General features: G+C 35.8%; 1 protein-coding gene across 3 annotated transcripts in view; it reads left to right on the top strand.

Moving 5' to 3' along the window:
- The window catches only part of RAPGEF5 (Rap guanine nucleotide exchange factor 5), a 1,983,710-nt gene that overhangs the window by 1,718,135 nt on the left and 241,996 nt on the right, over window positions 1-23,579 (top strand). For all 3 annotated transcript variants that reach the window (XM_044064607.1, XM_044064608.1, XM_044064609.1), the window contains one exon: window positions 8,228-8,325. In XM_044064607.1, the coding sequence (XP_043920542.1) occupies window positions 8,228-8,325 (98 nt within the window). The remainder of the gene's footprint in view (window positions 1-8,227; window positions 8,326-23,579) is intronic.

Raw genomic sequence — 23,579 nt, 5'->3', positions numbered from 1 at the left:
ATTTAAATACTCCACCTACAATATCACATGATAACCCCTCATTACTCAATTAATGCAAAACAAACATTTCTTTAAAAAAATACACCACACTTAAAATCAAAATTACAGGTATGCTAAGTTTACTCCTACAGGTGAAAATACTCTTCTAAAACAACATATATATGCAGAATGACTGTTAGAGAAATATGTAAAATTGTGGAAAATTATAATACATAAGAACGAAATCTGAGCACACTAATAATTGAGGCATAGTCATTTAACCCAGGATATACACACACAAGTTAAGTTTAATTTGCCGTCTAAGTTCTTTAAGTTCCACTAGGTAATTCCACGGACCTCCCCTAATATTTTGGTGGATTATATCAATACTCACAAATTTAAAAAAATGGTCAGGGTTACCAGAAACATGTTTGGCCAAAGCATTATTACTATTACCCTTCCTTATGTCCAAAATATGTTCATATATCTGCTCTCCGAACTTTCTTTTAGTTTTCCCCACATAAAAACAGTTACATTGTTGACAGAGAGCTAGATAGACTATACCCATCATGTTGCAGTTACAATAAAAAGATGTCCTAATGCAAACACCATTCACATATACCTTAACTAATTCAATAAGGTATTTACAATAAGGACAGAATCCACATTTACAGGTGCCCCTCTTTCTAGAGGAGACCAAGGATTCCTTGTAGACAGGGAATTCCATGATTTCTGTAAAACTCAGTCCTTTTCTGTAAGCCATTCTTATACCATTAAGGTATATCTCCTTAAATTCACTAAAACACTATAAGATTTGCCAATGTGTGTTTAAAATCTGTTGAATAAACGCACATTCTGGAGTGTATTTGGTGATAAAAGATAAAGAATAATCAGGGTCACTAGCAGTACTATTTTCTTCAATTATAATTTTTGTAGAAGAATTGTCCCTAACCCCGCAGAACAAGGGTTTTTAAAAACCAGTAGCTTTCTGTTCAATTTCAAAAAATACAGCCTCCACCAATTCCTTAGGGTAACCTCTGTTAAAAAACATATCAGATAAAATCTTGGCTTCTACTGAAAAAGATTCATCTTCAGTGGTCATCCTCATAAGCCGAACAAATTGTGCCTTGAGAATACCCCTTTCCTGGTGTGGGGTGTGGCAACTATCAAAGTGTAAAAAACTATTAGAATGCGTGGGCTTTCTGTATATGTTGCTAACAAACCTATTGTTAGCCTCATCCTTAGAAATCTTAACATCTAAATAAGAAATGCTCATTTTGTTGTGGATATATGTAAATTTGAGGAAGCTAGTGGTTTGGTTCAAATAATCAACAAAAGATTGTAACTTGGTCCCAGAACCCATTCCAGAAAATAATGACGTCATCCAAAAAAACGTATATGTAGTACCCAAGGAGGGTTGACACCAGATTTGTCTAACACATATTTCCTTTCCCATTGAAGCATAATTATATTAGCAAATATGGGGGCACAAGCTGCCCCCATAGCTACACCCCTCCCTTTGAAGGAAATAAGTGTCCATCAAAAAAGACAAAATTGTTTTTCAGAACCAGTTCCATAAACAGAGTCAAAACATTAATTTCATTGTTGGAAAATACCCCTGATTCAATTAGAAAGTCATGGAACCATTCAAATCCTATGTCATGAGGTATTACATTGAATAGGTTAACTACATCAATAGTATAGAAAACATATTCATGATCATACTCTACTTGTGACACTTTACCTAAAAAGTCCCACAAATCTTTTCAAATGTGTGAAAACCCATTCAAAACATTTTTAAATTTTAAATCAATATATTTGGCCAAGGAGTGGGTTTAAGACTTGGATGCATTAAATATTGGCCTCAGTGGTGGATCCTTCAGGTCTTTATGTATCTTCAGCAAACCAGAGCTAGAGGGAATAACAGGAAATTTCCCCTCCAAGAATGACCAGGTACTCAAATCAGTTTCACCCTGGTCTAACATATCCTGAAGTATCCAATCAGTTCTAGCGTAGGCTATGTTCACTCTGTTTAATGAGGTCTCCTCATAAAAATCCTCATCACACAAGAAAGAGAACATCCTATTTAAATAGTCATTTGCATCCATGATAACCCCCCTCCCTTATTGGGTTTCATAACCCATAACATTTTATTTGCACACAATTGCTTCATTAAGCTAAGTTCGCATTTAGAAAGTTTACTAACCAAGGGTAACCTCTTCCTATACATCAAAGACCTAAAGTCGAAATCATGTGATCTTTTAAATAAAAGTAAAGGGAGGGGAAGTGGTGGATTAAAGGTACTATTTCTTTTAAACTCTTCAATTATCATAGCCACAGCTTTATCTTGAAACAATGCTTTGAGATTTATTTTATGCAAAAATAGTTTCAAGTCTATAATTAAATCATCAATTCTGCTGTGGTTTGTGGGAACAAAATTAAAACCTTTACACAATAAGTCAGCCATTCCAGTATTGAACACATGTTCGGTGTAGTTAAAAATGACAAAAGTCACCTTTTACATTTTCCACAATGTTCACCATGTCGATACATTCATTGTCATGACTGTTGAGTTCGCCTTTATCCAGAACAGGCAATACACAGTCAACAGAGCTCAATACAGTGTTCAACAAAAAATTGTTCGTCCATTCTTCTCCAGTTCTGATGCTTCTGTCTCCCGCCCCCCGGTTCATATTCCTGTTTTCTCTCCTGGCGTGCTGCTGATTGCGTCAGTTCCTGATCCTCTCTGAACGTGTCGGGATGTTTTGGCCTAAAGGGACTGGGACAGCAGTGTTGTAGTCATCATCATCACGATTCAGGCTATCTGCACCTCCATTGTTGGCAATTATATGCAACATTTAAATACCCCACCTACAATATCACATGACAAACCCTCATTGCTCAATTAACGTAAAACAAACATTTTTTTAAAATAATACACAACACTTAAAATCAAAATTACAGGTGTACTAAGTTACTCCTACAGTTGAAAATACTCTTCTAAAACACTATATATATATATATCTACAATGACTGTTATAGAAATATATAAAAATTGTGGAAGTTTATAATACAAAAGAAGTATCCAGGCTGACCTTCTTTTTAAACAGCAGAAAGGAGCCCTTTTTAACATTTTTCAAACCGTGGATGAAATAATTACCAATATTCAGTGAAGGAAGGAACGGAAGTTTGAACAAGACCATTGTGACTACCTGAAAGGTTTAGCCTATCCTAAGCCCTTGGTTACCATGGTACCAGCCAGTGGAGGGGCAGATAGCCCGAATCATGATGACGATGACTATGAGACTGATGTCCCATCACCTTTAGGCCCAAACATCCTGAGACGTTCAGAGAGAATCAGGAACTGATACAATCAGCAGAACGCCACGAGAGGAGATGGGAATATGAAGGGGGGGGTAGAAGCGCCAGAACTGGAGAAGAATGGACCAACAATTTGTTAGTCGAACACTGTATTGAACTCCATTGGCTGTATATTGCCTGTTTTAGATAAAGGTAAACTCAATGGTCATGACAATGAATGTATTGACATATGGTGAACATTGTGAAAAATGTAAAAGGTGAATTTTTTAATTTTCATCTACACCGAACGTGTTCAATACGGGAATGGCTGACTTATTTTGTAATGGTTTTAATTTTGTTCCCACAAACCACAGCAGAATTGATGATTTAATTATAGACTTGAAACTATTTTTGCGTAAAATAAATCTCCAAGCATTGTTTCAAGATAAAGCTGTGGCTATGACAATTGAAGGGTTTAAAAGAAATAGCACCTTCAATCCACCACTTCTCCTCCCTTTACTTTTATTTGAAAGGTTATGTGATTTTGACTTTAGGTCTTTGATGTATAGGAACAGGTCACTCTTGGTTGGTAGCCTTTCTAAATGTAAACTTAGTTTATTGAAGCAATTGTGTGCAAATAAAAACTTATGAGTTATGAAACCCAATAAGGGAGGGGGGGTTGTTGTTATGGGTCTGGATGACTATTTAAATAGGATGTTCTCTTTTTTGTGTGACGAGGATTTTTATGAGAAGACCTCATTAAACAGAGTGAACATAGCCTACACTAGAATTGATTGGATACTTCAGGATATGTTAGATCAGGGTGAAATTGATTTGAGTACCTGGTTATTCTTGGAGGGGAAATTTCCTGTTATTCCCTCTATCTTTGGTTTGCGAAGATGCATAAAGACCTGAGGGATCCACCACTGAGGCCAACAGTTAATGCATCCAAGTCTAAAACTCACTCTTTGGCCAAATATATCGATTTAAAACTTAAAAATGTTTTGAATGGGTTTTCACACATTTGTAAAGATTCGTGGGACTTTTTAGGTAAAGTGTCACAAGTAGAGTATGATCATGAATATGTTTTCTGTACTATTGATGTAGTTAACCTATTCATTGTAATACCTCATGACATAGGACTTGAATGGTTCCATGACTTTCTAACTGAATCAGGTATTTTCCAACAATGAAATTAATGTTTTGACTCAGTTTATTGAACTGGTTCTGAAAAACAATTTTGTCTTTATTGATGGACACTATTTCCTACAAAGGAAGGGTGTAGCTATGGGGGCAGCTTGTGCTTCCATATTTGCTAATATAATTATGCTTCAATGGGAAAGGAAATGAGCATTAGACAAATTTAGTGTCAACCCTCCTTGGGCACTATATTTGCATTTTTTTGGATAACATCATTATTTTTTGGAGGGGTTCTGGGACCAAGTTACAATCTTTTGTTGATTATTTGAACCAAAACCAAACCACTAGTTTCCTCAAATTTACATATATCCACAACAAAATGTGCATTTCTTATTTAGATGTTAAGATTTCTAAGGCTGCGGCTAACAGTAGGTTTGTTAGCAACATATATTGAAAGCCCACGCATTCTAATAGTTTTTTACACTTTGATAGTTGCCACCCCCCACACCAGTAAAGGGGTATTGTCAAGGCATAATTTGCTTGGCTTATGAGGATGACCAATGAAGGTGAATCTTTTTCAGTAGAAGCCAAGATTTTATCTGATATGTTTTTTTAACAGAGGTTACCCTAAGGAATTGGTAGAGGCTGTATTTTTTTAAATTGAACAGAAAAGAGCTACTGGTTTTTACAAACTCTTGCTCTGTGGGGTTAGGGACAATTCTTCTACAAAAATTGCAATTGAAGAAAATAGTACTGCCAGCGACCCTGATTATTCTTTATCTTTTATCACCAAATACACTCCAGAATGTGTGTTTATTCAATAGATTTTAAACACACACTGGCAAATCTTATAGTGTTTTAGTGAATTTAAGGAGATACACCTTAATGATATAAAAATGGTTTACAGAAAAGGGCTGAGTTTTAAGGAAATCCTGGAATCCCCTGTGTACAAGGAATCCTTGGTCTCCTCTAGAAAGAGGAGTAAAATTGGATTCTGTCCTTATTGTAAATACCTTATTGAATTAGATAAGGTAAATGTGAATGGTGTTTGCATTAGGACACCTTTTTATTGTAACTGCAACACGATGGGTATAGTCTGTCTAGCTCTCTGTTAACAATGTAATTGTTTTTACGTGGGGAAAACTAAAAGAAAGTTCAGAGAGTGAATATATGAACATATTTTGGACATAAGGAAGGGTAACATTAATAATGCTTGGCCAAACATGTTTCTGGTAACCCTGACCATTTTTTAAATTTGTGGGTATTGATATAGGCCACCAAAATATTAGGGGAGGTCCGTGGAATGACCTGGTGGAACTTAACTCAGATTGCGTTCTTATGTATTATAATTTTCCACAATTTTTATATATTTCTATAACAGTCATTGTGCATATATATGGTGTTTTAGAAATGTATTTTCACCTGTAGGGGTAACTTAGCACACTTGTAATTTTGATTTTAAGTGTTGTATATTTTTTTAAAGAAACATTTGTTTTGCATTAATTGAGTAATGAGGGGTTGTCATGTGATATTGTAGGTGGGGTATTTAAATGTTGCATACAATTGAGTTCAAGTCTTTCTGAAGAAGTCTGTGATACATTTTGACGAAAGCGCTTAAACTTTGGTTGTTGGAATTTTTCTGGCATTTAAACTCGATTGGTTGACTTTCTGGTACACTCTACTTTTTGGTTTTGTAGTATTGAGATGTACACACTACAAGGTTATGGAAAAACTCAACCCATAACCCCTGCTGCATTTGTTTTCTTACATGAAGTGTGCTGTGAGAGCTACTGACAGCAGTCTTTATCTGCACCTTCTACCTACAAAAATATACTTTTCCCCTGCCATTGATATTCGCTAGTAATCATGAAGGAATGCTGTCCAAACAGAATCTGAAGAAGGATGTTTCTTTCGATGTGTCCTGTTGTTCTGCTCTCAGTCAGACATTTTGTGATATTTACTGTTCTGTTATTAGATTGTTGCTGTATAAATTATGAATTTTATTTTGCTGCATGACTGTTTCCTATAAATGTTTAATTTGTATAACTTGTTGGAGCTTTTCTTCCCGGGCCTATGCTGAAAAAGGGCTACTTATCTCAGTCGGACAGACCCGGTCAACAAATGTAAAATAAATAAATTTACGTTTTCTTTAATTCATGTAGTGACTAGTAAAATAAAGCAAGTCACAGCTGTAACAGATTTATGTTCCATTCCTCAAGTTCTGTAATATGGGTCAATGTCTGCACTGGCATTAGACAGAGAGAATTGTGTGGAGAGAAAGAGAGAAAGGGGAGGACACACAAACAGGATGGCAGATGGCACATTTAATATCCCTTGTCTGTGGCACACAATGTAGTGTGTGGTCATCTGCAGGCACAATATGAATATATTATAATGAGTGGAAACCACTTGTGTCATTGTTCCTGTTGCTGGGAGCTTAGCTTCATCATAGATTTAGGGTGCAAGTGAGAATAGCTGTGGTAGCAGGTTAGATTGCACCGTGGGATAACATTACTCATACTACTTTATTGCCACTGAAAGGTATACTTTGTTGACTTTATTCAGATGTTTTCACCAATTTTGTTTTACATTTCCATAACGATATGTAGAAGATCAGCATTTGAAAAAAAAATAACTCTGGTTATGCGAACACCAACTGTCATTGTGTGTGGATGTGGTGCTATATCTTATTTTGGTGTGGACAGCCAACAAAACAACTGGAGTTTGTTCTGTGAATAGCAAACATTATCAGGGGAATAATTTGCAAAGCTTTTCAGTGCTTGGCCTATTTTGGCTACACAATTAGATAACAGCATGTACAGTGGGTTACCTACCTATGCTACAAGTCCTATTAATAGTACCAGGGTCTGGTACAGGATTCAGGCAGCAAACCAGCCCAGTGTGTTTCTCCACTGCCCAACACGCTCACTCTATTAAAATACCCAGTTAGCTGAATTTTTTTTAGTCTTTAGTATTTTTTAAATTTTGGGAGAGGAGAATCTTAAGTGTTTCATTCATTTTATATTGTTATTAGGATGCAGTAATCCAGTTCTAGAGAGAGGAGTTATATGATGGAGTCTTGAAGCACTGTCTGCTGTTTTTTTAATTCTGTGCTTTGAATCTTGGGGGACTAGGTTAATGCTTCTGATAGGATTCCTGAAAAGGGTAGAAGGCTTTACTCAGATTCATGGCTTTTGCAAAGCCTCTTTGGACGTAATTGAGGCCTGCATTCTTCATGTTACTTGGTACTGTAATATTTTATTTATGAAACTGAGATTTATTCATTGCATTTATTTTTTTTTTCCTATTCTCTATTTGTTTTGGGTCTTTTTGAATGCTGAGCAGAAAGGCTAGATAGATGTACATTTCTGATGATTCATTGCATGTCTGTATCTTCATTTGAACTGATTTTTTATCAGGTGTTTTTGTTTATATAACAGGTTCCTGGTCATGTGTTGTGATGAGAGTGGGACTTTTTAATTAGAAGGGTCATTGCTTTCCTGTTTGGGGCTGGATTTCTTTTAGGCCTTTATCTTGTTTTAGATGACATTTTATATAACTTTCTGTGGAAGTCAGATAAGTACTTATTTATTTTTCTTAAATGTAAATTGATTTTTTTACTATATGTGTTTTATTTTACTTTTGTATTTTTACTAGGTGATCTAAAAGTAGTGTTTGCTTAATTTGCTGGGCACATGGCAATTTGATGTCAGTATGTACAGTGCTCTGTAGTATACCACAAATTAATTGCTCCATTTTTGAAAAAAAAAATTGATATCATCTTTAACTTTTAGTCTTTTCTTTTAAGAAAAACGTCTACTTCAGCCAAATGACTGCTTCATTTCCAAGTCTATGGTGGAATCTAGTCGTGTGTTCGTTTGCAGACAAGATCTTACAGATGTTTTGGTAAGAGCCCATTTGGGGTGTTTTGTTTCTCTTCCATTTTGGACGGCCCATATCTGTTAACACACTTTGTGTTTGTTTAATGGTCTTGAGTTTTAACTTTTATTCTTTATTGTCATGCAGCAGAGACTGTATGAAAAATAGTGTGTTACAACATACTAAGACATAGAACTGCTTGTGCTCTTTGGTCCTCCATTGCATCATTTGTGCTTTGCTTTAATGCTGCACACTACCTTTCCTAATACAAAGATCTACAGTAACAAAAGTAATATTTTCAACTTCTCACCCAGATGAACAAGTGAATGGTGTGCATGTTTTCAGGTATCATATAACTTATGCCAGTAAATGTAGCAGCCTTATTCTGGAAGAAGATTAACTGGAATCTACCTTAATGCAGCACGAGTCAGATGAAATGCTAGTAGGCATTGCAGATGTAGTTTAGTGTGCTGCAAAACCCATTGTTGTTACCAGGCTGAAACTTTGAGGTACAACATAGTTGCTTCTGAGCAATTTTATTTTGGTAACTACCTTGTTGTGTTTTCGGCTTTTCCCGGTTAGGGGTCGCCACAGCGGAATTCCGGTACGCTAATGATTGGCAGTAGATTTTTACGTGCCAAGTTGCCGGTCCTGACGCACAACCTTCAATGAAGGTACGCCCATTCATGCATGTCTCCACACAGAAGATGCTCTAGCTGAGAATAGAACAGGACAACGTCTTACTGTGAGGCGACAACACTACCTAATGTAGATTAAGAGCAAAACACAAATGTACTGATTATACCTCTGATAAAAGGTAACAAGAATTAAGAGATTTCCAAACAGTGTGCCTATTTTAGGTTATATGTAATGCTCTCTCTCTTGTAATCTGCATTCTAACTAAATCACATTCTAAATGCGCAGCATATAGAGAAACACGTTTACATTGCTGCTTCCTTTAGTCTAAGCATGTCACTGTAGGTTTGCATTTCAGTTATCTTATATTTTCAGTACAGTCTTAGAGTGGGTGTTTGGATATTTTGAAAGTTTTATTTTTTTTTGACAACCTTGTGTGTTTTTGAAAGGACATTGTGATATCAGTATGTGACTAGCATAGGAAATGGGAGTAATCAAAAACAAATATAAAAAGAAAACAAGTGGAAGGAGACGCAGCAGGTTTTTTTTTCAAGGAAGCATATGCAGAAGCAGACGGGAGAGAGCAGTTAAGGAAACACTGTTATAAAGCTACAGGAATTAGAAGAAAAGAAAAACAAGCATTTGTACTTGTTGAATGTTGGCTTCCATTGGAATGGACTGCAGCAGTAGAGATTAAAGATGAGTCATTAGTAAAATATGAGGCAGATTGTGGTTAAAAAATAAGACAGCAATCCTTCAGTGCTTCACCTGTACTGTGAATGCATTTTTAATTTTTGTAACACAAAGTCTAATCTTGGTTAACAACTCTACTTTCCACCTGTTTTCCTTAATAGTTCAGTTTGTCTAGACTACATGAGATTGCATTTTTTTTCTCCTTGTGGGTTGGTTAATCGTTGTTACAAAATACTAAGACATAGTATGAAAATGGAGAACTGGTCTGAGGTCTGGTATAACGATATGTATCTTGTGTTATATGTTTGGTTAAGATAGGAAAATGTAGAGAGGAGTATTTATTTCTATTTTTAGATCACATATTCATTGCATTGTGAGCAGTGGGAAGCTAGCACTCCTCTTCCTAGCCTTACTTATTATATGTTTTTCTTCCTTAATCCTTAAAATTTCCTCAATGGCTCCTCACCTGTACCCACTTAACTCATTCATTGTTTCCATGTCAGGTGATCTGAATCAGCCCACTGACTCCCTGAAAGTTGAGAGTTGGTTGTTGGAGATCAAGCTACTCTGTAGATCATGTGGATTCTCCAGCTCCTGTTCTCTGGAGACAGCTCATGAGCTCCCCTATAGGCTGCCCTAGTAGAATACATGCATGTATCATTCATCTCCTGCCTGCTGTTTGACTGAGTGACTTGTTCCTAGTGCAATAGGAGCATGCTAGCACATTGCTGTTAGTGATTCGCCTGCCTATTGGTAGTTGTCATTAATGCAGCAAGTCAAACCACCTCCGTATTTCCATGATGGATTACCCAACAGCAGCCACTCACTCCAGCCCTCCCTGCTCATTCCTTCTTGCATCCACACCTGTAGTTGAACATGAGTTCTCTTTGTCATAAAACAGGCTTTAGCTTTCTACACTATAAAGTGATACTAATTGAATGTTAGCTCAAGTATGAAATCTAAACAAAAGAAAGTGCAACAGCTAAGACCAATCATAATTAAACAGTAATAGTCAGTAAATAAGGGTAAGATGATTAACATGGCCCAATGTAAAAGAAGACAGAAATGAAGAGAATCTGTCTGAATTAAATCAAAGCTGAAGACAGTCATGCTTTATGTATTCAGCAAAACTGAGTAGTATACACAATGAAATGTCATTGCGTTTTAAATGTCAGGGGATTGTCGGGGTATCAGATGATGAGATAATGATTTAAGATGTACTGTAGATTTCCTCAGCTGATGCTTACATCTGGATAGGAGACTTCCCTATGTGATTTTTGTGTTAGTGTTTCCCATGTGGGAGATGGCTTCTCTTTCTATGTCGTGTAATTGGTATAAACACAACTGTTTTAAGTTATTATGCAACTTCCTTCATATGTTGTAAATGGCTTAAGTGGTAACCAGAACATTTTACAATTTTAGATTGTAAATATTTGAATCAGGAAAGAATAATGTTGCTTGTTTACAAGGAATAAACTTCAGGGACATTATAACTCTTTAAATGGCTATACATATATTTGTAATAGTTAAACATCTAAAGGGATTGTTATTTTTGTTAGTTCCTTTAAAAGGTCCATTGAGCAAGTGCGTAAGGACATTGATAGGAGAAGTGTACTGGTTAAAACTTTGGTCAGTACTTCTATGTATTTAATTGTTTCTTTATAGGTCTCATTTCAGAACTAACAATAATTGGCTAAATGATAATCCTATGGGTATTTTTGAGTCAAAATGTATCTTATTCCAGATAGACTTAAATGCAGTTGTATTTGTGCTTAGAAGAATATAATAACTTGATGGGTCTTTCCATAAAGAAAATCTCCAACAGATTTTCTCCACCCCATTTGACATAGATGGAACTGAAAAGAGGAAATTTTCTTGTCATGACATGACTTGTAAAACTGTCTCCCCTATAGAGTACTTACATGTGGCTCTATGGTCTTGAAAGGGGAGGGCTATAAATATTATATTTTTTTCACCCTGGAAATACATTATTATAAATTTGACTTAAAAGCTGCTATAGGCAAGTATTCCATAAATTAAATTATGATTGTTACAGTCACCTTGTTTTGTAAATGCAACTCGGTACAGATCATGAGATTGCGGTGGAGCAGCAATTAGCACATATCTTTTTATTATTTATGGACATAAGTTTTTAGTAGGAAGTGTAATAGAGAAGAAAGCAAAAGACGGGAGCTATTCTTGGAAGAATCTTAGGAGATGAGTAGTGTTTATTGCAAGCCACTTATTAAAAAATAAACTTTGCCTTACAATTTGAATCAGAGAAACACCTAATGGAATTAATTTTAAAGCAAATAACTACTTTTATATATATATATATATATATATATATAATCTAAAAATTGTATTTTAAGGAAGATTATTTGGGTGTTTTTCCTCACACAGCAGGTAAAAACTGTTCAACAGAATTTGATAAATACAGCTAAAAATAAGGGTCAGAATGTGGTTCTTGATGTGTAGCATAATAAAGACTCTCTCTTAGTTATTAGCAAGAATTAAATTATGCTAATACAGCATTGAGAAAGTTCATATTGTTAACTTTTGAAATAATCTGTTGGAGATTACACAGATTACTACAACTTTGCGTAACAGTAAGACTTTTGGAATTGATAGACATCTGTAAATCTTTTCAGTCAGTAATGTCTCGTGTTTTGTAAAATTATCATCTCTACATACCGTACCTGTTTGGACTAGTTCTCCATTTTCATCATTGACTAAAATTCTGCTTATATTCAGGAATTTTATAAATATTGATCAAGAGAAGAATTTCCATCTGGTAGTATTATTGAATGTTGATATTAAGTTTAAAATGACAGGAAAATGGATTTATAATTGTATGTCACCTGCTAATTGTACAGTAATTTCCCAATGGAAGTATGGTTTCTTTAAAAATTAAAAAAAAATTACCTTAAGCCGATTGAGACAGTTGGGTCCAATAAGGCCCCACATGATCACAATCAACTGCTGCCCAGTCATATTTCTAGTCATCATCATTATTGGCAGCCCACACAAGGTAAAGTTTCTTCAGCTCACCTGTGAGATGCTGTTTTGCCCTGTGAGTTGTGGGCTACTACATGTTTACTAGTGCAAGACATTTGGGGGTAAGTAGTCTTGCTACTGATGCTGGTATTGGCCAGTGTTAGTGCAGCAAGACTGCATATCCCTAAATCCCTTGCGCACAGAGTCTTTCCATTGCATGTGGTTCGCCTTTCAGCTATCTTGCATTTGCCAGAAAAGATTCATATTTCACACTTAAAACAAGACAATGACACAAAACATTGACCAAACCCTTTAAACTGCAAATTCTTAACAGTTCAAGTCAATCCTTGACCCAGCCAGCAGTCTTGTCATTAGCTCTCAGTATCACCTACATTGGCAACATTGGTGATGTCAGTAGAACTGTAACTGTCTGATGGTGAAGAAAGCAGATATTAAACAATGCAATGGTGATGGCAGATTGACAGTAGGAATAGGTGGCCTGTGTAAGTTACTTAACTGCATTTTGGCACTCTATAATATTTCAGATTGATGATCCAGTATGCTGTGGATTCTGCATATATAGCTAATGAAAACCAGAATTTTTGCCATAATGTACAAATACTCATAGTTGTAGATGACTGAAAACTTTGTGGGATGTATATCAAGGTGTATAGGTAATTGCTATAGTAGGTCATAGAACAGTAGCATCGCTGTGTAAAACATATAAAAAAGTTTTCATGTTTCCTTTTTTTTCACCTCATTAATGCTTCACTTTGCAGTAGCAATCCTTATGTCTGACACAGTTATGCTTTGTAGAGAGCATGTTGCTTCACTTAGCAGTTGCGAGTAATACAACAGTTTGCACTTCATGATAAGGGAAATGAAGCATGCTGAGTTGAAACAGCTAAAAAGCAGAAACCGCTATAGCTGTCACAGTAAACCTCTTTTCACTAAAAAGCCCATCACTCTCTCTGGATTTAATAAATCATGCAATGTATTTTTCTTTCAGTTTGTCTTCTTTATATGAGTGGCTTATTTTTTTTTTAAATTGCAGTTAGGATATTTTAAGTGGCTTCAGTGACCTACATGCTGTACTTAATATAACACCTCACCAGCCTCCTCATGTATGCACTTAGGTATTGATTTTAGCAGTAAATGAAGATCTGTGTTACTAAAATCTGATAAATATAAAAACTCTGGATGTAATAGAATTTATTGAGAATGTTTTAAGAGTGTAGTTTTCTTTTTTTTTATGTTTTAATAAGAAACATCTTTATTAAATTATCAGTTATGACATAGACAGTCATACATTTATATAAATGAAAACAAACTATATTGACATAATGTTATACATCACAAATCATGTTGACATAATTTTACTTGCAAAAATTATACCTCACTTATAATCTACCTATTCATGGTCAGTCAGGCATTATGTAGCTCAGTCAAATCTTGCTATCTTTTAAACCTCATTCCTCCCCTATAGGTATTATTCCCAGAATTCCAATGTTTTCTATGTATTTTGCTCCTACTCTTTATAAAGATCACAATTCCAGTTTTATCTGTTGTTATATTCACTACTAGTAGTACAGTTGGTTTAAACTTTGATTTCCATTTTATACTAATTGCTTTTTTGGCAGTCACCATAATTAGACTCAGCAAGGCCTTGCTATGTCTAGGCAATTCTGATTTTATATCACAGTTCAGAAAAATAATTTCCCTAGATACACCAATTTGCTAATGGTGGTGAGGGAGGCCATGGTGGTGCAGCAGTTAGCGTTGCCGCCTCACAGCAAGAGGTTCTCTGGTTCAATTCTCGGCTGGGGTGCCTTCTGTGTGGAGTCTGCATGTCCTCCCTATGGTCGCGTGGGTTTCCTCCGGTTTCCTCCCACATCCCAAAGACAATGCAGTAGGTGAACTGGACACTCTAAATTGTCCCTAGGTGTGAGTGTGTGTGTATGACTCCTGTGGAAGGTTGGGCGCCGGGCTGGCAACTCAACACCATAAAACTCCACTGCCATTCATGTGCAGACAGATGATCCGCTGTGGCGACCCCTAATCGGGAAAAGCTGAAAGAAGAAGAAGACGACACCAGTTTGCTAATGCAGTATTTCTAGTCTGTAGGGGATCTTTAAAGTCTAAGTAAAACAACAAGACTACAGACCTACCAAAAAAACTTTATTAAACTCTTTAAAGTCTGCCAACTCATTGCACTCCCAGAAAATATGTTCTCCATTACCTCTTTCTTCCCCATCACACCTCCAACATTTGCTATCTATTGAGGAAAAATTCTCTGGAGTCTACTATGTAAACATTTCCACACAAAAATCCTAAATGTTCATTATTTTGTTGCATATTTGGTAGACATACACATATTCCCCCATTGTTTCTTTGTGGATGGCTTATCCAGTCTCTCTTCCCAATTCTTTTTAACCTCCTCTGATTGATTTTTATACTTATCATGCAATATTTTATATGCTGTACTAATTATTCCTTTTTACCAGTGGTTTCTGTTCTAGATTGTGCTAAAAAACTCTCTCAATGCTGGTCTTTCAATTAAGACTTCCCTATTTCTTTTTATTTGCCATACTCTGATATCAATCCTTAATAGAGAAGGCAATCTCTAACCTGCAGTCCAAGTAAATTCTTGGCATCTTCCTGTTCTTTTACCTTCCCCTCTCTAGTCATTTGCTCCCAATACTTTGGTTCCATTGACAGTTTTCTTCAATAAATTCCAGCTCCCTCTTGGCTATTGTCTATATGCCTAATTGCAGAATCTCCTTTCTTCATTCCTGTGTTAACTTAGTTCTTGAAATACTTTCTGCTACTTTATGAATATAATAATTTGTATGATTATTTTCCTTAAAGATCTGCATCCAAAATCCCAGTCTCTCCTTGTTTCTTAAGCTCCCCCTGCTTCATTATCATCTATTTCCACTCTGAATTTTAGGTGTCTGCTTGTGCTATGTATGGGAGCCTTAACTGTAGCTTTGAAATACCCATTTAAATCAGGTAATCGCAATCTGCGTTGCTGTATTGGAAGAATCAGCTCATCCCACCTGACTCTGCTGTCTTCCCCTCCCAGATAAAATCCCTCAGCTCTTTATTACTTGCTATCCACAATATCTCCTCTCATTGATAAAAATATGCTTGACCTGTAAGAGTAAAGGGACTAAAAACATTTTAACTTCTTGTATCTTACTATGCATATCCATATAACAGAGTTTTCAATTTCTCAGTTTTTGTGTTATCTTTTGTTTAATCTCTTCCCACATATCCTTAACTGCCACACCAGAATTATTTTAATCCATACTCTGAAGTACTTTATTTTATCATGTCACAATAAATATGGATATTGATGAACCACTTCAGTGTGGGTACATAATTTACAGCCATTGCTTTTTTGTTAATTTTTTTATCCCAAAAAGATTTGAAACTATCTCAAAATGTTCTACAACACTGAACTGTCCTTTTCAGCTATAAAATAATATAGTCTGCAAATAGAGCCAGCTTTTCTTGAATACCATACCAATTATACCCTTGAATCTCTGCGTCCCTTATTTTCTTTGTCAGTGGTTCTAAATATAATGTAAATAACAAAGGGGAAAGAGGACACCCCTGCCTGGTTCCTCTGCTTAAGCAGAAATTACCAGAGAGGAACCCACCCATTATAATTTTCCCCTCCAGTCCCTCACATATCCTCCTAATCAGCCTTGTAATTATATCAGGAAATGCAAATGTTTCCATTGCCCTGCTCATAAAGTCCCATCTCACTCTGTCAAATGCTTTCTCTGCATCAAGACCTACCAACAGCAGTGGTATTTTCTTACATTCTGCTTCCCACTGAATCATCAATGTTCTGTTAATGTTGTCAAATGCTTGCCTCCCCTCCAGAAAACCACATTGATCCATATCTATCAGATTTGGCATCACTTTTGCCATTCTTTTAGCCATTATAAACACAAACACTTTGTAATCATGGTTCAGTATTGAAACGGGCCTGTATGAAGCTGGATCTGATGGGCTTTTACCTTCTGTAGATATTACAGTCATCACTGCTTTCTGCCGGGATGTTGGTACTTGTCCTTCTGTTGAATACTGTTAAACAAAACCTTCCAGATATTTATCAGCTTTTTACCTCCTAGCTTCCAAACTTCCACAGGAATCCCATCTATTTCTGGGAACTTTATTGGTTATATATCACAATTTTTATCTCGTCTCCTCCTCCTATCCTGTTAGTAATTAATTGAGCCTCATCTACCTATAACCTTGGCATATTTAAGTCTTCCGTAAACATTTCCATTTGTACCTTTTCTTGATTTCTATATTTCTCTGCTCTATATAGACTTTCATAGAATTTCCAAAGTATTTCTTGTACCTCTACAGGATCTGTTGTTATCTTCCTTGTTATAGGCTCCCTAAGCTTGGTGACAGTCGTTTCTACTTTCAGAGTTGTGCTAAAAGTTTTTCTGCTCTAGTGTTATTATCAAAAAACAGTTGCTTAACAGCAATCTTTTTAAACTCATGCATATTATTGAAGTAATCCCATATTTTCTGTTTAGCATCTGCAGTTGCCCTCCTCTGGTACTATGAGATTCTCCCTGTTTTGAAATACTTTAACATTTGTTAGTCCCTCTAAATAATTCTTGCTGCTTTTTAACCATATCTCTATTTTATTTCCATCACTTTAATTTTATCCCACTCCCTAGCTATATTTTCAGAAGAAATTTCTGTGTTCTCAAATAACTCCTGAATACTTTCTATTACCCATTTCTTAAATTCCCCTGTTTTCAAAAGATAGGTGAGAAAGTGCCAGTGACTCATTTTTATTTTAAGCCGTGGTGGTACAGCGGTAACGTTGTTGCCTAACCGTAAGAGGTTCTCCTGTTTGATTCTCGGCTGAAGTGCCTTCTGTGAGGAGTCTGCATGTCCTCCCCACAGTCAAGTGGCCTCTGAAAGACATGCGTGAATGGGTGTGCCTTCGCTGAAGGTTGGGCATCGGGCTTTTCAACTTGGCACCATAAAAATCGACTGCCAATCATTAGCGGACCGGAGTTCCGCTGTGGCGACCCCTAACTGGGAAAAGCCGAAAAGACAAACAACAACAACCCTGTGATTTTATTTTAGTTGTTATTGGCAAATGATATGAAATAGCTATTGGGTGTGTATCAAGACTTTCAATCAAATGCACATGTTCCTGTGAAATGTAAAGTCTGTCTAGCCAAGCCTAGCTTTTGTTTCTTTGGGAGTAATATGTAAATTCACTCTCAGCTGCTAGTACTGAATTCACATCTTCCATGCCAAATATTTTCATACATTTTTCTTAAAAAATCTACCCTCCTTTATTTTCCTTCTGGGCCCCCCAGACACATCTTCACTGCTGCAAGATTTTCTCCCAGAATATTCTGAAGCTCCATTATAGCAGTATTAGGTGAAATATAATACGTGCCACTGTAATTCTCCTTCCTTGCCAGTAGCTCCTTAGTACTACAAATCTGCCATTATCATCTTTTTTATCCTCTTCTATCACTGTTGGAGCTCCTCTAGCAATTAATATTAGTATTTCTCTTTTCCTTTGTCACAAGTATTTTGCTGAATAACCATCCTAAAACCCTTTCTTTATCAAATTCACATGTTCAGTTCTTTCCAAGTGCATCTTCTGTAGCATAGTTATTTACACACTACATTTTAATATAGTTCCCTACTCTTTCTTTTTTGTATTTATCTGTGAGACCATTGACATTTAAAGACTTTACAAAAAGCATGACTGTGTTAAAAAGTTATTTCTACCTTTTATGTGTAACAGCTTTTTTAAGTGTCTAGTTCTACCTTTTGTGTTACATGTATACACTGTTTGGCAGGTTATTCTTTTTTTACAGTTGTTTCTTGTCATATCCGTTTGAGCTTGTCATACCTTACAAAATGTTTTTTTTTTGTCGAAAGCTCTCAGACAAAAAAAAAAAAACGCCCCCCCCCCAAATACCCCCTAAAACCTACTGACTTAATACTAGCACACAAAAGTATGTCCCAAACATGCTTCTTCTAAGTGCTGCCTAAATTTGTCTTATCTTTATAGCTCGCCCAGATGGGAAAACACTTGAATGCCTTCAGAAAACATTATTTCGTAGCCATTTCTCTTTATCAGATTGTCTCCAGGGAGACATGAGAACTAGATACAGAATTGCTACTAAGCGTGAAGATATGTGAAGGCTGCCACCCTAGCTAGATAGAATTTTTTAGATAATTCTGTCATTTGTAAATATTAATATAAGCCACAGGCTTGTTCTCTTAAATGTGAAAAGACTGTATTGGATGTTGAACTGCAAAAATGTAACAACACTGCACTCTGCTGTAAGAAAGCTGATAAGTCAAGCATTTTATGACTGTTTTGATCTCAGGGCTGTATGTGTGCTTGATGAGTTTCCACATTGCCTTTTGTAGTGGTAGCATTACAGAAAGTATTTTTCTAAGGTAATAATAATACCTATTTATTAATCAGGTAGGACCACTGGACATACAGTGCCTTTTCAGGAGTGATATGACACCAATGTCTGGTTAAGTGACTTTCTAAAGGTCACACAGTAGGCTGAGGGAATCAAAACTTGTAACACAGGAACTACATCTCTCATCCTTAACCCCTGCACCAACTAAAGTGTATGGTTAGGGTTAGAGGAAGGGTTAGGATTAGCATGCATTACTAAGGTAAGCATGGGGTGTGAATTGCGGGTCTCCCAAAATACCTAAATTGGGCCTCAGAGTTGCTAATGCCAACCCTGGTTACAGATATTCATTGCTAGTAGTGGAGGGGATCTCTACTGAAGTAAACGTTAATCAGATTTTTTTTTTTTTTTTTTTTGCATTTTATAAGAAGAAACAACCTTTATATGTATGCTATTTCAAACATTCAATTATCAGTATCTATGTATTGGCATAATAAAGTTTTTATATAAAAAGAGCAAGATAGAATTAAGTCCAACTTAAACATTTGCTGCAAAAATGGGGGTCACACAATGTTACAATTTAGTTGCTGCAGTTTATTGTATCAATGAAGCTGATCTTGGAGTTATTTATCAGAAGTGAAGAGATAAAGGCTTTACAAATTAGTGATCAAAATCTGAAATATATGTGATACTAATAATCTGAAATATAGTACAGCCTTCATCTCAATACTGTACAGTATTGCAAAAAATTTGTGAAATGTTCAAGTATCAAATTAATCTTAAATCTAAAATGTAGTATTTATCACTAGAGGGTCACATGCAGCAGGATGTGCTCCCAGATGTTAATTTATTTGTTTCCTTGGTATTAAAGTACTTAACTTCACAGAAAAAAAGGATATATGCAAAAAGAGAATTGTAAATTCTATAAACATTTTGAAAAGCTGTTGATGCCCTTGTTTTAAAGAATTAAGGTTAGTAATACTGATAGCTTTCCCATTGTGTCCTTCTCTAAATCATGGTTATTCATTCTGAATTTGCCTCTGTTTTTATGACAAGGGGTTCATGCAGAGCTTCCTACAATAATCTTAATTAAACTTTAAAGATTCAAATAATTTAGTTTACCAGGTTCTCATATAGGTATGAAAACTCAATTTACAGAGTTGTTTTTCATTTGGCAATGTTGTAGCTTTCCCCAGAAACAGGGAATTGTCCTTTATGGTTTGAAGCATAAGTGTTCTCCAGTGTATGACAGATAATATTATTACAGGTCAAGGTAACTGTAATATTTAAACTTTGTTATAAGAGTCTGAATGGGTATAGTGTTTTGTTTCTTCCATGAACCATGATTATTTAAAGGAGCTAAGAACACATTTTCAAATTGTCTTACCTCCCGCACTCCTGGGTTTCCTGAAATGGAAATGTGCATACTAATAAGATTTTAGATATTCTGTAGAACTACTTGCAGAGTTATGGTCTAAGTGGAACAAAGTATTATGTTAATCTGGGGTAGTAAAAAAAGCCTTTACTTCTCAAAGTACTATGATAAGGTCATGGGGGGTGGGGGAGTGGAATGATAATAAGGTTCAGACTTTTGTTGGTCAAGTAAGTGGGTGACTCTCAAAAGATTTATTTAATCAGAATTAATTGCCTTATTATATTCTTAATAAATCTGTTAATATTTTTTATCAGCAAGAAGTGTTAATACATGTTGGATCGATTTACATTTTTATTCTCAAGCCCTTAAAATATTCTGTAAAAAACATACAACTTAAAATAGGAAATAACGTGGTTTCCTGAACAATATACAGCTAGTATTCATTGCTTTCTGGAAAATGTTATAAATGGAAACACATATGGTTGATACCTTTCTGCTAGAGCTCTTAGAAAAAAGTATAGTTTATACTCATCCAAAAATCCCATAATGCCTTACTTCTGAAAACGTTTCAGCCAGTATTCAAAATCTTTTTTTCAAGTCTCATTATCAGAATTTTAGAGTTAACTAACCTATCTTGAGATTTTTTTTGTGCGTGTTTGATCTTTATTAATAAAATGTAGATGTAATAAAACAGCTTTTCAAAATAAAGTATCAAGATCAATTGCCTGTCATACAGAATTGTATATATTTCATGAACTGATAGCAATTTTATTAAAATATCCCTACAAAATGTAATAAATGTGTTTTATAGCTCGTCTGAATGTATGCTGTGAAAAAAGGGGATACACGCAATACATTTTAGACGTGATTCGAGATTATTTCCCTGACAGTTTTTCTCCTTCAGCAATGTAAATGTCATTACACAAATTTAACAGGTAGTCATTTGTTGATGCAAATAATCAGAAGAAAATTCATCAGGCACTTCCCAATTAACAGTGTCACACACATTTATCATTTTTGAGAGCATAAATTAATAATTGGTTTGTAGTGTTTCAGAAACTTTGCCTTTCACATTCACCAGTAAAAATAATTAAGATCATTGGTATGTTTAGTCAAATTAAGTAGCCATGTTATCTCCAGTCTAGGTGTGCTTCCTTTTGCTTTAGTTACACTTTTATTTGTTTAACAGTGGTCCAAGCTTGGTGCACAAAATGGATAGGTGTTAGTTTGAGGATCCAAGTGGTCAGTCAAGTGCAGACTTTCTAGTTGTGCAACACTGGTTAGTTGGTTTTATGTTGATTAATTAGAAAAAGTGCTGCATGTATTTGTTTGTTTACTGGGTTCATCACACTAGGTTTGGCCTGTTTTCATTGGAGATCCGATGTGGTATTCCAATTTTCCTGGGACCTGAGGAGATTGCTGTGCTTCTTTTAAGAAATGTCACTTACCAGTATGTCAGCTACCAGCAACCCAGGAGGCAGATTTGACCTCATTTAAGATTTTATGTGAATAATGCAGTGCCTTCCTTCATCTGCCTCCAAAGCTAGTTTTAGTGGATTAAGAGGAAAATACATAGAATGGTGTTTAGAGGTGAAATGTTTAGTTGCAAGTGGACCTGGACCTAAAGTTTCTTTCCTTTTGTTAATGCAGTTGCTGAAGAAATGTACTAGACTGCAAGAACTTCACTGCACCCACAGGCTTCCATTTATTGTTCAGGTACAGGACATTGGAGCCCGAAATGAAGCTACACTAAGGGTAAATGTCTGGCTTCATTTTATAGCTTATTGAGCTAACTGAATCTTAGCTCTGGACAAAGCCTGACTAAAGGTATAATTTCTCAAGTGCTATCTTAAGAATTTACCTGAGAAGATGCCAACAGTGTCCTGGTCTAGACTTTATGTAGCACTGGATATATAAAGTGATGTGCAATTCTTTTTTCTGTGTGTTCACAATGCAGCTTCTGTGTTGCTGATTTTGGTTATCATGCCAGTTTAGTGTATCTGTTAAGTGCTGCACGTTTTTATTTTGAATGCACATTTTTTCTTTCCTCCTGCTGCCCATCAGCTATTTTTTGTCTCCTACTTCTTTCATTAACTGTTGTAATGAGGTAGGAGCTGGCCATTGTTGAGATTAGTATATTTGTTGTAATCTCTTCTCCTGGGGTCTAGAGCATTCTTATGAGGGAAAAGGTATCTGCAGTGTCAGGCACTGTGATATGTGTATGCTTCTACCAACACATACTGAACCCCAGCTAAATGTCGGAGGCTCGGAGCACAGTTTGGCAGGGCTTAAATTGTTCATCAGCCTTCCTGCTGCTACTCCACTTAATATCCACTAGGTGGCATGGGCACAGTGAGCCAGAGTGACCCCCTCTCCCTAAGATGGATGAACTGTCTACATCTCTTACAGCACCCAGACTGCTGAGTCACCTTAGGTTATTGCTAGATCCATTTACTAGAAATCTAGAGCATTCAATATATTTTTGATATTAGTCGCTCCCAGTTTCCATTCCTTTTTTAATTATTTGTATGAGAGTAGTCATATTTGTCTAGGCAGACTGTCTGTTCTGTTCCTTACACAACAGTTCCTTGGAAGTCTCTTGCTTCATCGTTTTAAAATGAAACCAGTGATTGAGATTGTGCTGTTTTGGAGTGTTTATACTTTTTTCAGTGTTGTGCAGTCATTGAGGTGGTATATATAGTGGATATAAAAAGCTTACACACCCCTGTTAAAATGCCAGGTTTTTGTGATATAAAAAATGAGACCACAATAAATCATTTCAAAACTTTTCCCACCTTTAATGTGACCTATAACCTGTACAATTCAATTGAAAAACAAATCTGTTAGGGGAAAATATAAAAAATAAAAAACATACAATAATCTGGTTGCATAAGTGTGCACACCCTTAAACTAATACTTTGTTGAAGCACCTTTGATTTAATTACAGCATTCAGTCTTCTTGGGTACACACCTGCTATCAATTAAAGAGGCTCTGATTAACCCCAAAGTTCAACTATCCTAGTAGGGTTTTTCCGACATTTACTCAGTTGCCTGCTACAGCAAAAGCCATGGTTCGCAGAAAGCTTACAAAGCATCAAAGAGGTCTCATTGTTGAAAGGTATCAGTCAGGAGAAGAGTAC

Source organism: Protopterus annectens, chromosome 3.part0, assembly GCF_019279795.1.
Source record: "Protopterus annectens isolate FY-2018-M chromosome 3.part0, PAN1.0, whole genome shotgun sequence".
Lineage (NCBI taxonomy): Eukaryota > Metazoa > Chordata > Ceratodontiformes > Protopteridae > Protopterus > Protopterus annectens.
Note: the sequence above shows the minus strand (reverse complement) of the source record. Positions and strands in the feature narration are given on the sequence as shown.